Raw genomic sequence first — 14,960 nt, forward strand, 5'->3', positions numbered from 1 at the left:
GAGGACCAAGACAGAGATCGGGCGTGTGAGAGCACCAGAAGCGAAAACTCGGAGTACACACCTACAAGCGTGCAGCCTCATACCACCCCTCTGAGCAGGCACGTAAGCTGTCAGTCAGGGAAGACGCAGGTGTCTGTAGAGGAGCGTGCACACAGCACTCTGCCATCGCTCTCCGCCGGCGTCGACGTTTGCCTGTGCGTATACTATCTACTTGGGCTGCCGAGCCGCGGAGAAGAAGGCGCGCGTTCGCCTTCGCATTCGCAGGGCACACATGCCCTCTCCGCGCGGCAAGAGAGCCACACGCAGAAGCCCTAGAGGAGGAAGAAAAAGGGCGCGCAAGCAAAACAGAGAAAAGCGAAGGGGGCGGGAAAGACAGGGAGAGAGAGAGAGACAACGAGCAGCCACGCCAACGCTTCAGATGCATCTAAAGGTGCTATTATGCAGAAAAAAAAAACGGAAAAAACATCACACTGTAGTCTACGGTAGGCCGCTCCGCGGTGTGCACACTCGCTCTATCGTCACCGTCGGAGTCAAGAGAGAGAGAGGGAGGCGAAGCCCGATAGGACCGCTCTGTAGCGGATGGCTCGACAGCACATAATGCGCGTGCGTGCGTACAAGTTCACCGCATCCGACATTGCCTGGTGCCTCCTCTCCCCTCTTCCCAGCCACTCTAGCTCTGTTGTCAGTGCGGCGCCAGCTCCTGCTTGATGAGGGCACGGATGTGTGCAAGGAGTTGTCGCTTCAGCCAATGTCCCTCGGCGGGCAGCGCCACGCCCTCCTCTCTGAGATAGTCCTCCATGTTGGCCCTCGAGATACGCGAGAGCGAGCGGCGGATGGTGTGATGTATGACGTACTCCTTGACCTCGTCATGATCCATCGGCGGGCGACTCGAGGAGGTGGAGCTGCGACCACTTCTGCTACCATCGCCACTGATGCCGCTACACTGGCGAGGCGAGGTTGTGTGCGTGGAGGATGGCGATCGGGTGCCCTCCCTATGCGAGGACGGCGGAGACGCAGTGCCGCGCGACGGCGGGGGGGACCTGGAGGAGGGCAAAGATGTGCTGCTCCCGCTGCGGCTACGGCTGCCGGACTTTACGGCGGACGGAGGTGGAGCTGGCGGCACTACTACGGAATCGCGGTGAGGCGTGTGGCGGCAGCCGCTCGACTCAGCGCGCGTCTTCTTGGTGGGCGGCAGCTGCTCCTGCTCTTCTTCTTCCTCATCCTCGCTTGTTTCCTCGTCTTCTTCGTCTTCGTCGTCGTCATCGTCATCGCTCGATAACGCGACCACCTTTGTCGGTGTGACCGTCTCCAGCTTGTCGGGACTGGCGAAGCGCACTGACTTGCGCGGGCTCATGCGTGCGATGCCGACGGACAGCGCCCCATCGGGCGACGACGGCGTAGGCGACGTTGCGTGGGCCTCCCATGCCAGGCCGGATCCACGCTGCCAGGATTGCCGAAGGCGCTGAAATAGCGAGGGAGGCGAGAAGCGGCCGACGGGATCGCTGGGGCTCTTGTCAGTGGCTGGCTGCGTGGGCGGCGGGCTGTGCGGGAGGCCTGCCGGAGTTGGCGGAGGTGCCGGAAGCAGCGGGAGAGAGGGCGATGTGGTGGTGAGGGTCGACGACGCTCTTGGTGGTATCACCGGCGTAGTGTAGGGTGCGTTCAGCGTTGCTGGGGACGACGAGGGAGAAGCGAGGCCGGCCGGCATGTTTGCCGGCGTCCGTTGCGGGGTCATCTCTCTTTGCGGGGGTGGCGTTGCTTGGCGCGCGGGGGATTGCGACTTACGCTCCTCGAGTGCCTTCGTCACTTTCAACTCCTGCTCACGTGTGCGCTCGAGCATCTCCTGCGCGCGCTGGATGACACTGTCGCATTTGTCCGAAAACTCGCGCAGGGACGGCGAGCGGGACATGGCGATTACAGCGGGGCGCCGAGTCAGCGAAGACGTTCGAACGCGGCTGCGGAGGCCGGTGTCAACACGACTAGACACGTGTGAGTAGTCGCCTGTGGCAGCGTTGTGGAAGATCGGCTGTGCTGGGAGGGGTTGTGCGACACCCGCAGTGGCAGAGGGACCTCCATGGAGGTGTTGCTCGTCTTTCCCACCGTTGACTGCGCGTCGCAGGCTTGACATGGTTGGACGAAGAAAGGACATGGATGATGGGGGGGGGCACCGTACACGTTCTGGTGGTGGTTGCTCAACGTGTATGTGTCTTTGTGGGTCTCTGTGTCAAGGGGGTTTGACCTCCTAAGTGTATCTGCCTGTGTATCTGTATACAAGTGGTTGTCAAAAAGATTCTGTCGCACGGCAACGGCATCCTCATGCGCCGGCCGGTCACTTGAATAAGTGCAATGGAACTGCTACCAGCCTCCCTCCTCCCCTCCCCTGCATACTCGGGCGAAAGAGGAGAAAAAGGCGTGGAGGAGCTGGGTTGAAAACGCAAGAGCCCCGTGCGCCTGTGTGGGAAGTTGATTGTTGTTTCCTAGGAGTAGGCGAAGGAGCGGGGAGGTCATGGAAGGGTCTACAAGCAGTTGTCTGTCATCAGCGGCTGCAAAAAAGACGCCGCATCAGTGGGTACGCATTCCCTTCAGCGTGGGAGGGCGACAGAAGGTGGCAGCAGCCACGTGGCCACAGACGAAGGTGACGCATGCCAAAACACGGTCGGCAGTTGTTCGGTCAGTCCACCCTCCACCTCCACCCCCCCCAAAGGGAGATAGAGGGAACGGTGGCCGCAAGAACACCAAGCATGCGGCGTCGTCGACATCAACACCTTCTTTCACGCATTCGCATGCGCGATCCTCCCTATCATGCGTGTGTGTGTGTGTGTGTGTGTGTGTGTGTGTCGTGGTCTGTGGGTACGTCTCCTCCTCTTGTCACCGCACCTGCGTCACTAATCCTTGTCTTCCAATGTTTGTGTTGTGTAACGCGTTCTTGTCTCTCTGGGGAAAGGAAGGCAAGTGCCGCGTGCTCGCACCCGGTTCCTTTCCATGACAGAGAGAGAGGCGCAGGCGCGGGTGTGGAGCGGATGAAGAACGAAGCTAAGTCGACGGAAAGAGAGGAGAGGATGCAGCTGTGCCCTCCGCTTCGCCTCCTCTCCCAGGGCGCGCTGCTGTGCATACGCCATCAGCCTCCTCAACACGCATCACGCGCAGTCGCGCCCGCCCCCTCCCTCACACCCCATGTATCGCCCTATGCCCCTCAAAGATATTATACACACATGCAGATGTGTGGGAGTGTGCGTGTGCACGGGTCCACCACCACTATCCCCAGCACCCTCTCCCGAGAACTGGTCATCACCGCCCCGCCCGCCCCGCGGCCTTCACCCCGAGAAGTGGGCTTACATTAGAAAAGAGGGCGTGCCAAAGGAGAAAGACCAGTCATCACGAAGAGAGCGCGGGGAGGAGCACGGGATCGGTCAGACTCGAGGGTCGAACAGGAGTGGGGAGGAGGGGGCGGTGGTGGTCGCCATCACACGTCAAAATACCAGCCCGCATGTGCCAGCCGGCTCACAGGGCGTCAAAGAGAAACTCGGAAAAAAAAAAGAAACGTAAAGAGCGGAGTGTGGCGTGCGTCCGCCTTGGCACGCCCACGTGCTACTGTACATCGAGCGAAAAAGAGGGAGGGGTCGGCGAAGATGTTGTCACGCAGCGGCGAAATCGATTCAGTGCCACCGCTAGTCAGAGTGCCATCGTGCTGTCTAGCGACGAGTTCCTTTGGCGGCCTGCTGGCGTCCTTTGCGACCCTTGGGTGACCCGGTGGGGTGGCGCAACGCCTCCAGTTCGGCATCGGCGGCGGTCGACGGCGGCGGCACCGCGCCACGTCCGACGCAAAACCGAACGCCGACGGAGAGAGACGCGCCGCGGAGCTCGTCCAGTCGCGTCCGTAGCGCCAGCACACGTAAGGCTCGCTGAGCCACGCGGAGTTGCTCAGCTTTGAGGCTGGCATACAAACCCTGCAGCTGTGAGGTGTGAGCAGGCGGGGTCAACACACTCGCGGGGCGGGAGCGGGCGGATTGCTTGCTCGACGACGCGGATGGCAGCGGCAGCACCGCCGTAGAGGAGTTTACCGCTACGGAGGTGCGCCGTCTGTTCGGCTGCGGTGACGTCGTGCCAGTGGCGACGCTGTCCTTACCGAGTGCTGCTGACGGAGCCGGAGAGATAGAGTCGAGGTTTTCCAAGCCCTTGCGACTTGCCTCCTTGTAGTGGTGGTGCATGTCCGAGTATGTCGCAAGAGCCTCACGGAGGCGACGCTGACACTGCCGCACCTCGCGCTCTGCGCTTTTCAGCGTGTGCGAGTCTCTTTCGAGAGCCGCATCGTGCACATACAGCACGCGGCAGCGAGGAAGCGGCGTGGGAGCGCAAGGCGCCCCTGTGCACGTCGCTGGATTGTCGCCAGCCACCAAGAAAAGATCGCGGGGGTCCAGCGTTATCACCCCGAGCTCGCGTCGCAGGTGCAACACTGCCTCCTCCTCCTCGGCATCCTCGCTTCCGCGTTGGCAAGATGTTGCCCACGGCGGTGCCTCCCCCAGTGAGAAGGCAGAGGGTAACACTAAGTTCGATGGAAGCTCCCCAGGGGCACTCCGCGCACCAGCGCCGCTTCGACCTACCGGACTGCCGCGGGCCGCGCTCGACGTAGAGGTGTCCAGCTGCGAGCGCAGGGCAGCCTCACCCTCTGAGAACCGGAATGTGTCTTGCACCACGACCCGCAGCACTAGCGGCTGCTGAAGAGCGCAGACGAGGGTATCGGTGACGGGGAGGCTCACTACGCATGAAGCTCCGCCGCCGCCTCCGGCCCCCGCCGTGAAGCGGGCCGGGATGTACGGGTCGGGGATGGGGAGTGGCGGCGTTTCCCCGTTGGTGGCAGCCGCGGTCCCGCCAGCCCTGCGCTGCCTACTTTGTGCGGCAGACGGCACGCGCGGTGGTGGCGCACCAGGTGCTCCAGCATGCCGACCCGCCGAATAGGTGGATAAGGGAGCGGGTGGCTCCAGACATACCTCCACAGAAACACACACACCGTCTCCGCTGCCGAGTGGCGCATCGCCGCTTGAGACGCTGAAGCCGCCCCAGCAGCCCTCCACCGTGACCCGTGACGACACCTCGTACAGCGGCGGCACGACTCGCTTTCCGTTTGTGGAACTGCCGTTGGCAGAGGCGCCTCTGCCACCGCTGTCCCCGACCGCCCCGCCATGGTGGCGGCCCTTGCGGCTGCCTGCCTGCACAGAGGAGGTGCGAGGAGATGCCAGTGGTGACGTGACGAGTGAGCTCGCCTGTATAGGCGAGGCGCAGCCGCCGCTCGGCACCGATGCCTTCGCCGATGTATCTACTCCTGCTAGCTCAAGCAAGAAGCCGGAGGAGGGCAGCAAGCTATCTGCCAGGCAAGTCTGTGGCACGGGCTGGAGACTGGCCAGACCTCTCACCATGACCAAATCCAGCCCTGCCGCCACGGTTGTCCGCAGCACCTCATCTGACACAGGTGGCTGCGAGCCCACCATGGACACTACCAACTTCGATTTGGAGATGGGAGGAGCTCCGAAGGTCACGCAGCCTCGTGTCGACGGGTTGTGCTGCGGCGAAGGCGGGGCCGGAGAGGCGGCCACGTTCAATCGAAGCCGCCCGCAGATGTTAGGCAGCGCCGTACAAGATGGCTTCCTCGCAGCACCGGCAAGTGCGCTGTCGAGCAAAGGCCGCCCCGGCGAGTCCTCCTGAGCGGCGTCCCCGTCGTCGACGGCCGGGCAGCTCAAGGCTCGCTCCTCCCCGGTGACGGCGACCCCGTCGAGTCGGTCGAGGTGCACGCAGCCACGCACCAAGACAGTGCGGTAAGCATCCAAAAGCGAAATAGGGTTGCCCTGCAGCGTCACTTCCGTCAGTGACCCGTGCGCGGCCACATCCCGCACCGCAGCCTCCAAATCACTCACGTAATTGAAGGACATGTTCAGAACGCGCAGAGAGGGTAGCTGCTGTACGAAGTGTAGGTGCCGCAGGCGGTTATAGGCGAGCCCCAGTGTCGTCACCAATGCGTATACGCCACGCGGCGCTGCCGAGGGCGGCGACGGCGGCGTCGAACGCGCCTCCTCGAGAAAGCAACCAAGGCTGCATCCGCACGCGGTTACGACGCGGCAGTGAGGCGGCAGCACGTTCAGCTCTGTCAGTGCTGCGTTGCCGTTGAGCCGAACCGTCTCCAGGCGAGTGCACTTGCGGAGATCCGCCACGGCGTTGCTCAGGCGCTCCCCCGACGCGTTCAGCTCCGTGAAGACAGAGAAGAGGAAGCTAGGCGGTACGTGCGCAGCCTTCTCAGCGGCCATGGCACGGTGCAGCCCCTTCAGCTCCTTGGGCGAGAGAAGCCCCCAATGATCGGCCAGCGACTCGGCAATGTCCACGAGGCGCAGTAGCGCCAGGTAGTAGGCGCCGACAGCCGCCCGCAAGCCCTGCAGCGCAAGCGGGCCGCAGCGCTTTGTCAGCTTCAAGTCCCTCCATAAAGGCAGCACGCCGTCCTCCTCGGCTGGGAGGTGCGCGCGTGCGTTCTCCGCCGCCAACTCCCGCTCCATCAGCGAGGAGGAGCTATCTAGATCCTCGGAGGCGCCGGCGGTCATGAGAGCCACGGACTTCGTTGCATTGTGGTTCAGTGTGGCAGCAGGATCAGCAGCAGTAGCCGAGGCGCTCGACTCAGATCTGAAGGGCAGCTTTCCTGCCGACGTCGCGCCGCGCGGAGCGGCAGCGCTCACGACTATGGTGCTGCGAGGAGAGTCGCCGGCGCCAATGGCGCGTGCACGCGCCGCCCGCTGGCTTCGAAGTGCCTGGGCCCACTGCTTCAGAGCGGGCGATAGCGACGGATGCACGGCTTCGTGCGCAAAGGTGGCGCCGGCGCCGAGCTGGCGCCGCAGCGCTGCCCCCTCCTGCTGGATGTGGAGAAAGGTTGACCACGATGGCACCCCGGTGTAGGAGAAGAAGATGTCGTCGAGGAAGTCCGCGAGGCTTCGCGTGGCGGAGGAAGGCGACGTGGCATGGCGCGCCGCTGACATGTGTGCCGACAAGCTGTAGACATTCTCCAGCTCTGTAGAGGCGAACGCACCGATGCTTCGGGACTGCTCATGCATCAAGTCGTACACGGTGGGCACGTGCACCGTCGCTGAGGGGCTCGCGCACATGTCGCTGCCTTTCTTGAGTGTTTGCGTGTGCGTGTGTGTCAGCGATCATGCGAGTGAGTGAGGTGAATGCTTGTGCGCCTCTCGATGTGTGTCGAAACTGCACCGCTCACACGATTGCGTCTTGTGCGTTCTGCCGAGGAGCAACGGTATCGACAATGGGGTGTGTGCACGTGTGCGCGGGAGTGATGCAAGAGAGGGAGAAGAGAAAGAGAAGGTGATGCGCAGGTAGGAGTCACAGCACAGGCACAGAGAGCGAGGTGGCCTGCACGTCTGCACGCAGCCCAGACTACGCTGAACATGTCGAAATGCGCCTGTCTGGGTGCGCGTGCGTGCGAGCCGCTCTGCGCACGGCGGCCCTGCACAGGATGCGCCGCTGGATGCATATGGGTGAGTGTGCGTGATGCCTCCGTGCGCCCACACCGCCGTGCTGACGCATGCATCGTTGGCCGTGTACCGATGCGCTTTTCTATGGCCGCTTGTCCGCGTATGGGCGGCGCGGGAAGGGGGAGGGGTAGAGGCGCGAAAGCCGGCTGGCCACATGTGGCCTCTGTGTCTTGCTCCTTGCACACACGCACGCACCGCGCCCCATCGATTCACCGTTAACATCAGATTATACCGCTTCGCCCTCGAACACCGACAGACACCACACACAAGGATAAAGCTGTAGAGGGAAACAGCAGGCGGCACCACGAGAGAGGAAGCGGAGAGAGTGAAAGCAACGTGGCAGTGCCGAGAAAAAGGACGGAGGAGCTGCCTTCGTGCCAGCGCTCACTACAGTCGCTGTCCGTCTTCCTCTCAACGCGCATATGCACCCATCTCGACCTTGAGGCTGGACACGTAACCAACGATGCGGTGCACCTTTTCCGCCTCCAGTTTCGCCGTGAAGCTGTCCGGCGCTAGATTGATGCTCTCCACCGCGCGCGCCGAAGGCACAGGTGTCCGCCCGACTGTGGTAGCGAGCGCGGACCACGAGCGCGACTCGTACCGGCGCTGCGCTGTCTCCAGCGTCTCCCGCACATCGGCGACCCACTGCTTTACCGGCAGCTTCGCCGCCGGCGCCATCTTTAGCAGGGCTGATAAGATGTACGCCTGTGGATAGAGGAACACTTCAAAGGCACCTGCGCTGTGCTCTGAGTCGGCGACCAGAGACTTGAGATAGGTGCGCAGCTCCGCAGTTGCGCTGGCGGCCTCAGGCGCCACCTCGCCGAGGGAGTCCACGTAAGCGCGCAACACACCGGCCAGCGGCTGCACCGCCGGCAAGTACTCCACCGAGGCTGACGGGGTGCCTAGACGGCTGCTGTACAAGACCGGGGCAGCTGCCGAATCGCTGTCTGCGCGTGCGCTCTTTCCCTTGCGCGACTTGCTCGCCTGAACCGCGGCTTCGCGGTGAGAGCTGACGGCTGCCAAGTCGTGCACAAGGAAGATGGACGAGAGCAGTTGGCGGCTGCGGCGCACCTGCCAATCCCGCGACGGCACAACAACGAGAGAGTCTGTGAGCTGCTGGACGGTGGCGGAGTGGATGTTGCCCAACACCACCGACTTGGCGACGATCCAGTCCGTGTTGTCAATGAGTGTGTCGGCTGCTCCAGCGACGCTCAGGCGCTCCCATGCCGCCCACAGCCCCTCGACACGGACCTTTAACGACTCTTTCACGTCCTTCTGTGTCTGGCACTCAAGCAGCGCGGAAGTGAACTCGTTGGCCGGGCACTGCCAGCGGTAGAGCGAGTTGGTCTGTGCTGCCTCAAAGCGCTGCACATCCTGCATGGCTGGCCAAGACGTGTAGTTGAACACCTTGGCACGCAGCAAGCTACAGTCACGCTCTTGCAGGCTGTAGTAGTCCTCTGCCCAGCAATCCCAGTTCGCGACATCCTCCAGCGCAAGCCCAGTCAGCAGCGGCCAGTATCCCACATGCGCCATCGTGTCACGCTGGACGTTCTTGAAGGCGAGCTGGTGCAGCGCCGCGCGCTCGGTGAGGCCGAGCAGGTTCGCAAAGCACACCGCGTAGATGAGCCACGTCGGGTTGTTCATGCGGCGGTCCACCACGCTCATCAGGTCGAGGCCCTCGACGAGGTATGAGTAGTCTGGGGAAGTCTTGTCAGCCGCGTAGCAGCGCAGGGCGATGTTCAAGGCAACGGTGACGTACCCATCACACAGCCCCTCCTCACTCCACGCAAGGCTCTCGGAGAGGTGCCTGCTGCTTTGGTAGGCCTCCACGCATTCACAGAACAGCGCGCGAGGCTCACCGGCCGCTGGTGTCTCCTCCCACGAGCCCACAAGGCAGCGGAGGCCGAGGATGCGGCGTGTGTGCACATCTACCTCATCCCTCGATGCCGCGCAGGCGCAAGAGCGCGACCACTCGTACACGCTTGCTGCGATAGTCGGTGTAAGGAAGGTGGAGATGTCAAGGTAGCAGCTCGGCTTGCGGTAGAAGCGCTCCACGTACGCGATCACGCGCGCCTGCATATCCGTCGACTGAAGCGAGTGCAGCAGGTCCAGCTCCGCGAGGTAGGGACCACGCCGATGCTTGTTTGGATGCTTTGACTCCTCCTGCTCTTGCAGCTCGCGCGCCAGCTGCACCGCCTCCTCCAGCGAGTGATGAGCCATGGTGCAATCGACGGTAGTGCGCATCTCTGGTGCGGGGCCACGCAACTCCAACGCAGAAGCTTCACCTCCCCCTTCCCCTGCATCAATGTCAGCAGCGGGCACCAGCGTATCCTTGTAGATGGTGAAAGAAGCCCAGTTATCGCTCTCCTGGCTCCAAAGATACCGCGCCACCGCATTCGCCGCCGACACCCGCCCCGCCTTCTGCAGCATCCGAGCCAGCGCCTCGAGGCGCGTCGCGAGAAGCCCGATCTTTGCGGCACGCCCACTCAGCAGGAAGTCCACGGCGGTGGCGTACTGGCCCTGCTGTGCGAGCACGTCGACGTAGGTCTGCACTGTCGACGGCACAATATGCCCTTTCTCCGTCAGCACGGCCGCGTCCAGAAGTTTCGTTGAGAGCTTCAGCAGTATGTGGTCGGAGCTGTCGGCGGGCACCTGCGCCAGCATCGCCTGCACCATCCATACCTGGTACTTGGGATCGCTGTACTGACGGTATAGCTGCATGGCCGCCTGTTGCACCTTCGCATACGCACCCATGCGGGTGTACGTCTGCACTAGGTTTTCCGAGATTTGCCGTTCGTTCTGCAGCGGTTTCAAGCGCTCGTACGTCGCTGCAAGGGCATCCCAGCAGCAACAATTTTGCAGGACGTGCACTAGCGCGTTGACAGCCTTCGGCTTCGTGATGTTCCTCTCGCTCAAGGCAACAGCCTTGGCTTTTGCGAGGCGGTAGTTGCCGTTGCGCATCACAATGAGAGCCTCGGCCGCGCGGAGGCTGTCGTCATCAGGGAACTTCTGCAGAGCCGTCTCCAGCGCACCCTCCGCCTGACCGATCTGGCGTGCGTCGATCAGGTCGAAGATGCGCACCGCGGCGCGCTCGGCGTCCATTACGTCCTGCAATATGATTATCTGTGTTTATTATGCGTGTGTTGCCGGTGGGGAAGCGCAGACAGGGCTGCGCAGCGTATATTGGCAGGCCCGTCACCTTCGTGCGTCGTGTTGCGTCACACGTGTGTGTGTGCGTGCGTGTATGCCACCCTTCGTCCCGCTAGGTAGTGCGCTGGTGTGCTTGTGGGTATGAGTGTATGCGGGTTTACGCGCTTGCTTTGGTTGGGTTTCAGGCAGCGCGACCCGTGCTCGTGAGAAGAGGGGCACCGCAGAAAAACCAAAGACGCATTCGTGTCACCTCCTGCGGAAAGACAGCTCCATCCACCGGAGAGAGGGAGACAAGCAAGCCATATAAAATCCCGTGCGCAGCCACACAGTAGGGCCAGTTGCGGCAAAGCAGGGAGGAAGCGCACGAGCGGCAACGATAGTTACAGCAGCCAGAGAGCTTCCAGACGCCACAGTGCAAAAGTCGCACTGCAGGTGCACCAAGAGGTGCTTGAGCAGCTCATACAGGTACATTCATGCGCCTGCGTGCGTGCCAAGGGTCGGCTAGAGTACGCCTTGTCAACGGCGCGCATCATGCTCCTCGCTGAGGCGCTTCCACAGCAGTGTAGGCACCAACAATGCGCAACTGACGAGTGTGCGACGCGTCCTTCACGTGCCAGAGAGTATGGCAGCACATTCTGTGCCCCATTCGCTTTCTCTGCTTTGCATAGACAAACACACTGCGAGCTTGTGAGCAGAGGGACAGTGCGGCGAACCCGCAGAGCACAGAAAACGAAGAGCAGCGCCGAGGAAGACGAGGATCGACCGAGAGTTGTGCGCACACGCAAAAGAAAAAAGAGGCTGCAGTGGCCGCCGTGGTCGATTGCGCAGCGCACACGCACACACTCGCGCCTACTCGGCCTTCGCCCTCTCACCGCTTGCAGAATGCCCCGTCAGCACCAGCCGAAGCGCCTCCTGAAGCTGCGCGGCATCCATGCCACCGTGTGGTCGAAGCGTTGTCAGGTCAAGCAACGGCAGCCTCTCTGCCAGCTCACCAACTTGAACGCAGAAGAGAAAGCCACCGTTGGCAAGAGCCTCAGCGAGATCCAGCTGGTGGTCAGACATCAGCTGACGATTCGGCACCACCACCAAGGGCCGCTGCGCTTGCAGTCCTTCCAAGATGGTGCCGGCACCAGCGTGGGTGATGACGAGGGTGGCGCCACGGATCACGGCCTCCAGGCAAGGTCGGTACGGGAAGGCCTCCACGAGGAGGCCCCCACAGCTCCACTGCTGCGTCGGATGAGAAGCATCTGCGCCAGCGGCTGTCGGCAGTGCGGGCAGTAGAGTCGCCTCTGGAGGTGCTACCACCTCAGCGGTGCCATGCTGCACGTAGAGACGCTTGATGCCGAAGCGCTGGTGCAGGGCGGCGCAAACGCCGGGCTGCAGCACCGCCTGCACCAGCGAGGAGAACTTTGTCGACCCCACCGTCACCAGCGCGTAGGCCTCCTGCTCCGCAGCAAGAGACCGGAGGCGATCTGGTGCGCCGTCTGTGACACGCGCTGTCTCCGATCCAACGTGCACCAGCGTGCCGCGGCGGCGGCGTCGAGTCACAGCTCTCTCCAGAGCACGCCAGTGCACCGTAAAGACGTCCGCCAGCCACGGCGCCAGCAGGCACCCTGTCAGGGAGAGGTGCGATACGCACGTGAAGGACTCCATGTAGACAATGGCAGGGCGCCCGTACCACCACGGCGCGCACGATGCCACGCAAACGGCCGCCACGATTACAGGCACGCACACGCCCGGGCCATTCGTGAGCAGCACGTCCGGCTTCTCAGCGCAAACAAGCCGAAAGCACGCGAGGGTTGCCCTGATTGTGGTGATGATCGACGTCAAGTAGCTCTGGCCGACCTCGCGTGCGCGTGGAATGGTGTGCACGACGACGCGCCTCTCGAAGCGCTGCTGCTCCAGCTGTGAGGCCAAGCTGGCCGAGTGCGGATCTGTGGCGCTTACAACGTAGAACGGACGCGTGTCTAACCAGTAAGACAACGGTAGCTCCGTAATGGCGCGCAGCATCTCACTCGTGTGTCCACCAGAGCCCAGCACCACGCCAACCTTCATGGCACCTCGGTGCGGCGACCGCATTGCGAGGGGCACGTAACGCACAACGCTGTGCCACAGAGACGCCAGGAACGCAGATCCGAGAAGAAGAGCAGCGAGAAACCACATTTGTCTCTATTTTCGCGTGTACGCCCGTGTGTGTGTGTGTGTGTGTGTGTGTTGGTCGGCGTGAGCGTGTATGCTGCGAGCAGAGCCGGAATAAGAGAAGGGTCGTACGCCATCGCTGACGCAATCCTTCACAGGCGCACCAAGAAGAGAGGAAAGAGGGGCGGTGGTGGCAGCAGCAGAGGGCGTGGTAGACGTGGCGCGTTAGTGAGGAAAAAATGCGAACAGCACAAAAGGCTGCGCATGTGGAATGAAGAAGCGGAGGCGGCATAGCGCGCCAGGCACAAGTCAGCGCTACCATCTGCAAAGCAGGGGACGGAGTATTCGACGTGGGGGAAAAGGGGTCCAACACCTCCTCGCCCCCTAGATTCGCTGCTCATGTTCTCATGCCATCCGGATCTGTTACTCGGGAAGGAAGGCTCGCGCACTCGCTGCATTCGAAAGGGATCGGAAAAGCGGCCCACACGCTGGGGAAGCTACACAGCTGCACCACGCAGAGCACGCATAACGCGCAGCACAACTGTCGCAGCCCACTCGCGCTGCCACCGTGTGCGTGCGTGTGGCCTCGCGTGAGTGGACGCTACAGTCAACGCAAGTGTGCACCGGCGAGGCGAGGTTGCAGTCTGCAGCTGCCAACGTGCGTTGCTTCGGCGTTTGGGGTCCAAGCATCGTCAGCACGAAGCGCAAAACAAAGCAGACGTACATGAGCGAAGGCTACTTTGTGTGGGCACCTCTGCGCTTCGGTGGAGCCTCTACCCAATCGTAGGCGACCAGCTCGTCCTCCGCGGTCGAGGCAGGCACGCCCAGCGCGTCGCGCCGCAGGGCACCCAAGCCACCGCGGCCCTCGTCGAGGTTTTGGCGAACGCCGTCTACCACTTGGCCGCCGTGAGCGCCACGGCCCCAGCGGCGACTCCCGTCGCAGCCCACATCCCAGCTAACGGACACGACGCGGTCGTCCAGCAGTGACCCGTCGAGTCCGTGCACCGCCAGTACCGCGGCCGCCTGTGACTCGAACACGACAAAGCAGAACCCGCATGGACAGCGTGTCGCCTCGTTGAGGCCCATCACGATATCGCGGATGTGTCCACAAGGACTGAAGTGATTGTACACCTGCTCTTCCGTCGTGTAGAAGGACAAGTTGCCCACGTAGACGGTGGCGCTGTAGTTGAGCTGCTCCTGCCGCCGCTCCCGGAACTCCTCCGTTGTCAAGAGAGACCGGAGCAACTCGTGGCGATCCACATACTCCATTCGAGGGACCGTGTCCACCAAATCACTCGACATTGTCTCTAACAGGGCTCAGTGCTGATGCCCGCGACGCGCTGAGGGAGGAGGGGAGTTCGAAGGGTGAAAGGGTCGAAGGCCAAAAAGACAGAAGGTGAAGAAGAGGGGAGGTCGAGACAGACATGATGAGTGCCTGCGTGGGGGAGGAGAGATACGGGTGGCAGGAGCGCAGGGACAGAGACGCACGTGCGCATACAGGCACTGGCCGGCAAGAATTGTGCCTGCTGTTGCCCTCCCTCTCGGCCCGACGCACAGCGAGTACTGCGCGTGTCGTCGGTGACCACATGGGAAAAAGTCCGCGCTCGTGTGTGGCTGTGCGCATTGGCAAGTGACTGACTGAGCTTTCCTGCGTGAATGTCGGGGTACGCCTCTCCAGTAGCGATGCGAAGGAGAAGTCAGGCAAGCAGGCGAGTCGGGGTGGGGACGGGCGGGTGGCAACTACGAAGCGATAATAATAATGAGTCGATCATCGGTTAAGCGCTCGAAGAGGTGAAAAGGGAAACGGAGCACGGAAGGCGGAGTCAAGGATGGGAAGAAAACGAGGAGGGGGGCATGGTCGCACACAAACACAGACACCCACAGCACACACCTCGCTCTCCTCGTTTTCTTTCCAGGTTAGACCCCGCCTTTAGTGCTCCGTTTCCCTTGTCGCCCCTCTACTCTCCCTTCCACTACTTCACATGGTCACCAGGACACACACACACACACATGCAACTAAGCGAAGCGACACAAAATAAGAAAGCAGCACGATGCAAAAGCCATAAAACGGTACAGGGCGCAACCGGCGATACACACACGCACACGCGTTCGGGAAATTCGACCAAAGAGTCGGAGGGCGGAGGAGAGATG

At 62.3% G+C, this 14,960-nt stretch overlaps 5 protein-coding genes across 5 annotated transcripts; all 5 read right to left on the minus strand.

Annotated features, from left to right (window-relative positions):
• Positions 1 to 682: 682 nt before the first annotated feature.
• Positions 683 to 2,146, minus strand: LINJ_30_0520 (conserved hypothetical protein; the record flags this gene model as incomplete). The annotated part of the gene is made up of 1 exon (XM_001466860.1): positions 683 to 2,146. The coding sequence occupies one exon, from the start codon at positions 2,144 to 2,146 to the stop codon at positions 683 to 685; it is 1,464 nt and encodes a 487-aa protein (XP_001466897.1).
• Positions 2,147 to 3,689: 1,543 nt separating this feature from the next.
• Positions 3,690 to 7,136, minus strand: LINJ_30_0530 (conserved hypothetical protein; the record flags this gene model as incomplete). Its single annotated transcript, XM_001466861.1, has 1 exon — positions 3,690 to 7,136. The coding sequence occupies one exon, from the start codon at positions 7,134 to 7,136 to the stop codon at positions 3,690 to 3,692; it is 3,447 nt and encodes a 1,148-aa protein (XP_001466898.1).
• A 795-nt stretch (positions 7,137 to 7,931) lies between these two features.
• Positions 7,932 to 10,622, minus strand: LINJ_30_0540 (conserved hypothetical protein; the record flags this gene model as incomplete). The annotated part of the gene is made up of 1 exon (XM_001466862.2): positions 7,932 to 10,622. The coding sequence occupies one exon, from the start codon at positions 10,620 to 10,622 to the stop codon at positions 7,932 to 7,934; it is 2,691 nt and encodes an 896-aa protein (XP_001466899.2).
• Positions 10,623 to 11,519: 897 nt separating this feature from the next.
• LINJ_30_0550 (putative glycosyltransferase family 28 protein) lies at positions 11,520 to 12,833 on the minus strand (the record flags this gene model as incomplete). Its single annotated transcript, XM_001466863.1, has 1 exon — positions 11,520 to 12,833. The coding sequence occupies one exon, from the start codon at positions 12,831 to 12,833 to the stop codon at positions 11,520 to 11,522; it is 1,314 nt and encodes a 437-aa protein (XP_001466900.1).
• Positions 12,834 to 13,544: 711 nt separating this feature from the next.
• On the minus strand, positions 13,545 to 14,111 carry LINJ_30_0560 (putative nuclear cap binding protein; the record flags this gene model as incomplete). The annotated part of the gene is made up of 1 exon (XM_001466864.1): positions 13,545 to 14,111. One exon carries the CDS (start codon positions 14,109 to 14,111, stop codon positions 13,545 to 13,547), a length of 567 nt encoding a protein of 188 aa, XP_001466901.1.
• Positions 14,112 to 14,960: the final 849 nt, after the last annotated feature.

This window comes from Leishmania infantum, chromosome 30, assembly GCF_000002875.2.
Source record: "Leishmania infantum JPCM5 genome chromosome 30".
NCBI lineage: Eukaryota > Euglenozoa > Kinetoplastea > Trypanosomatida > Trypanosomatidae > Leishmania > Leishmania infantum.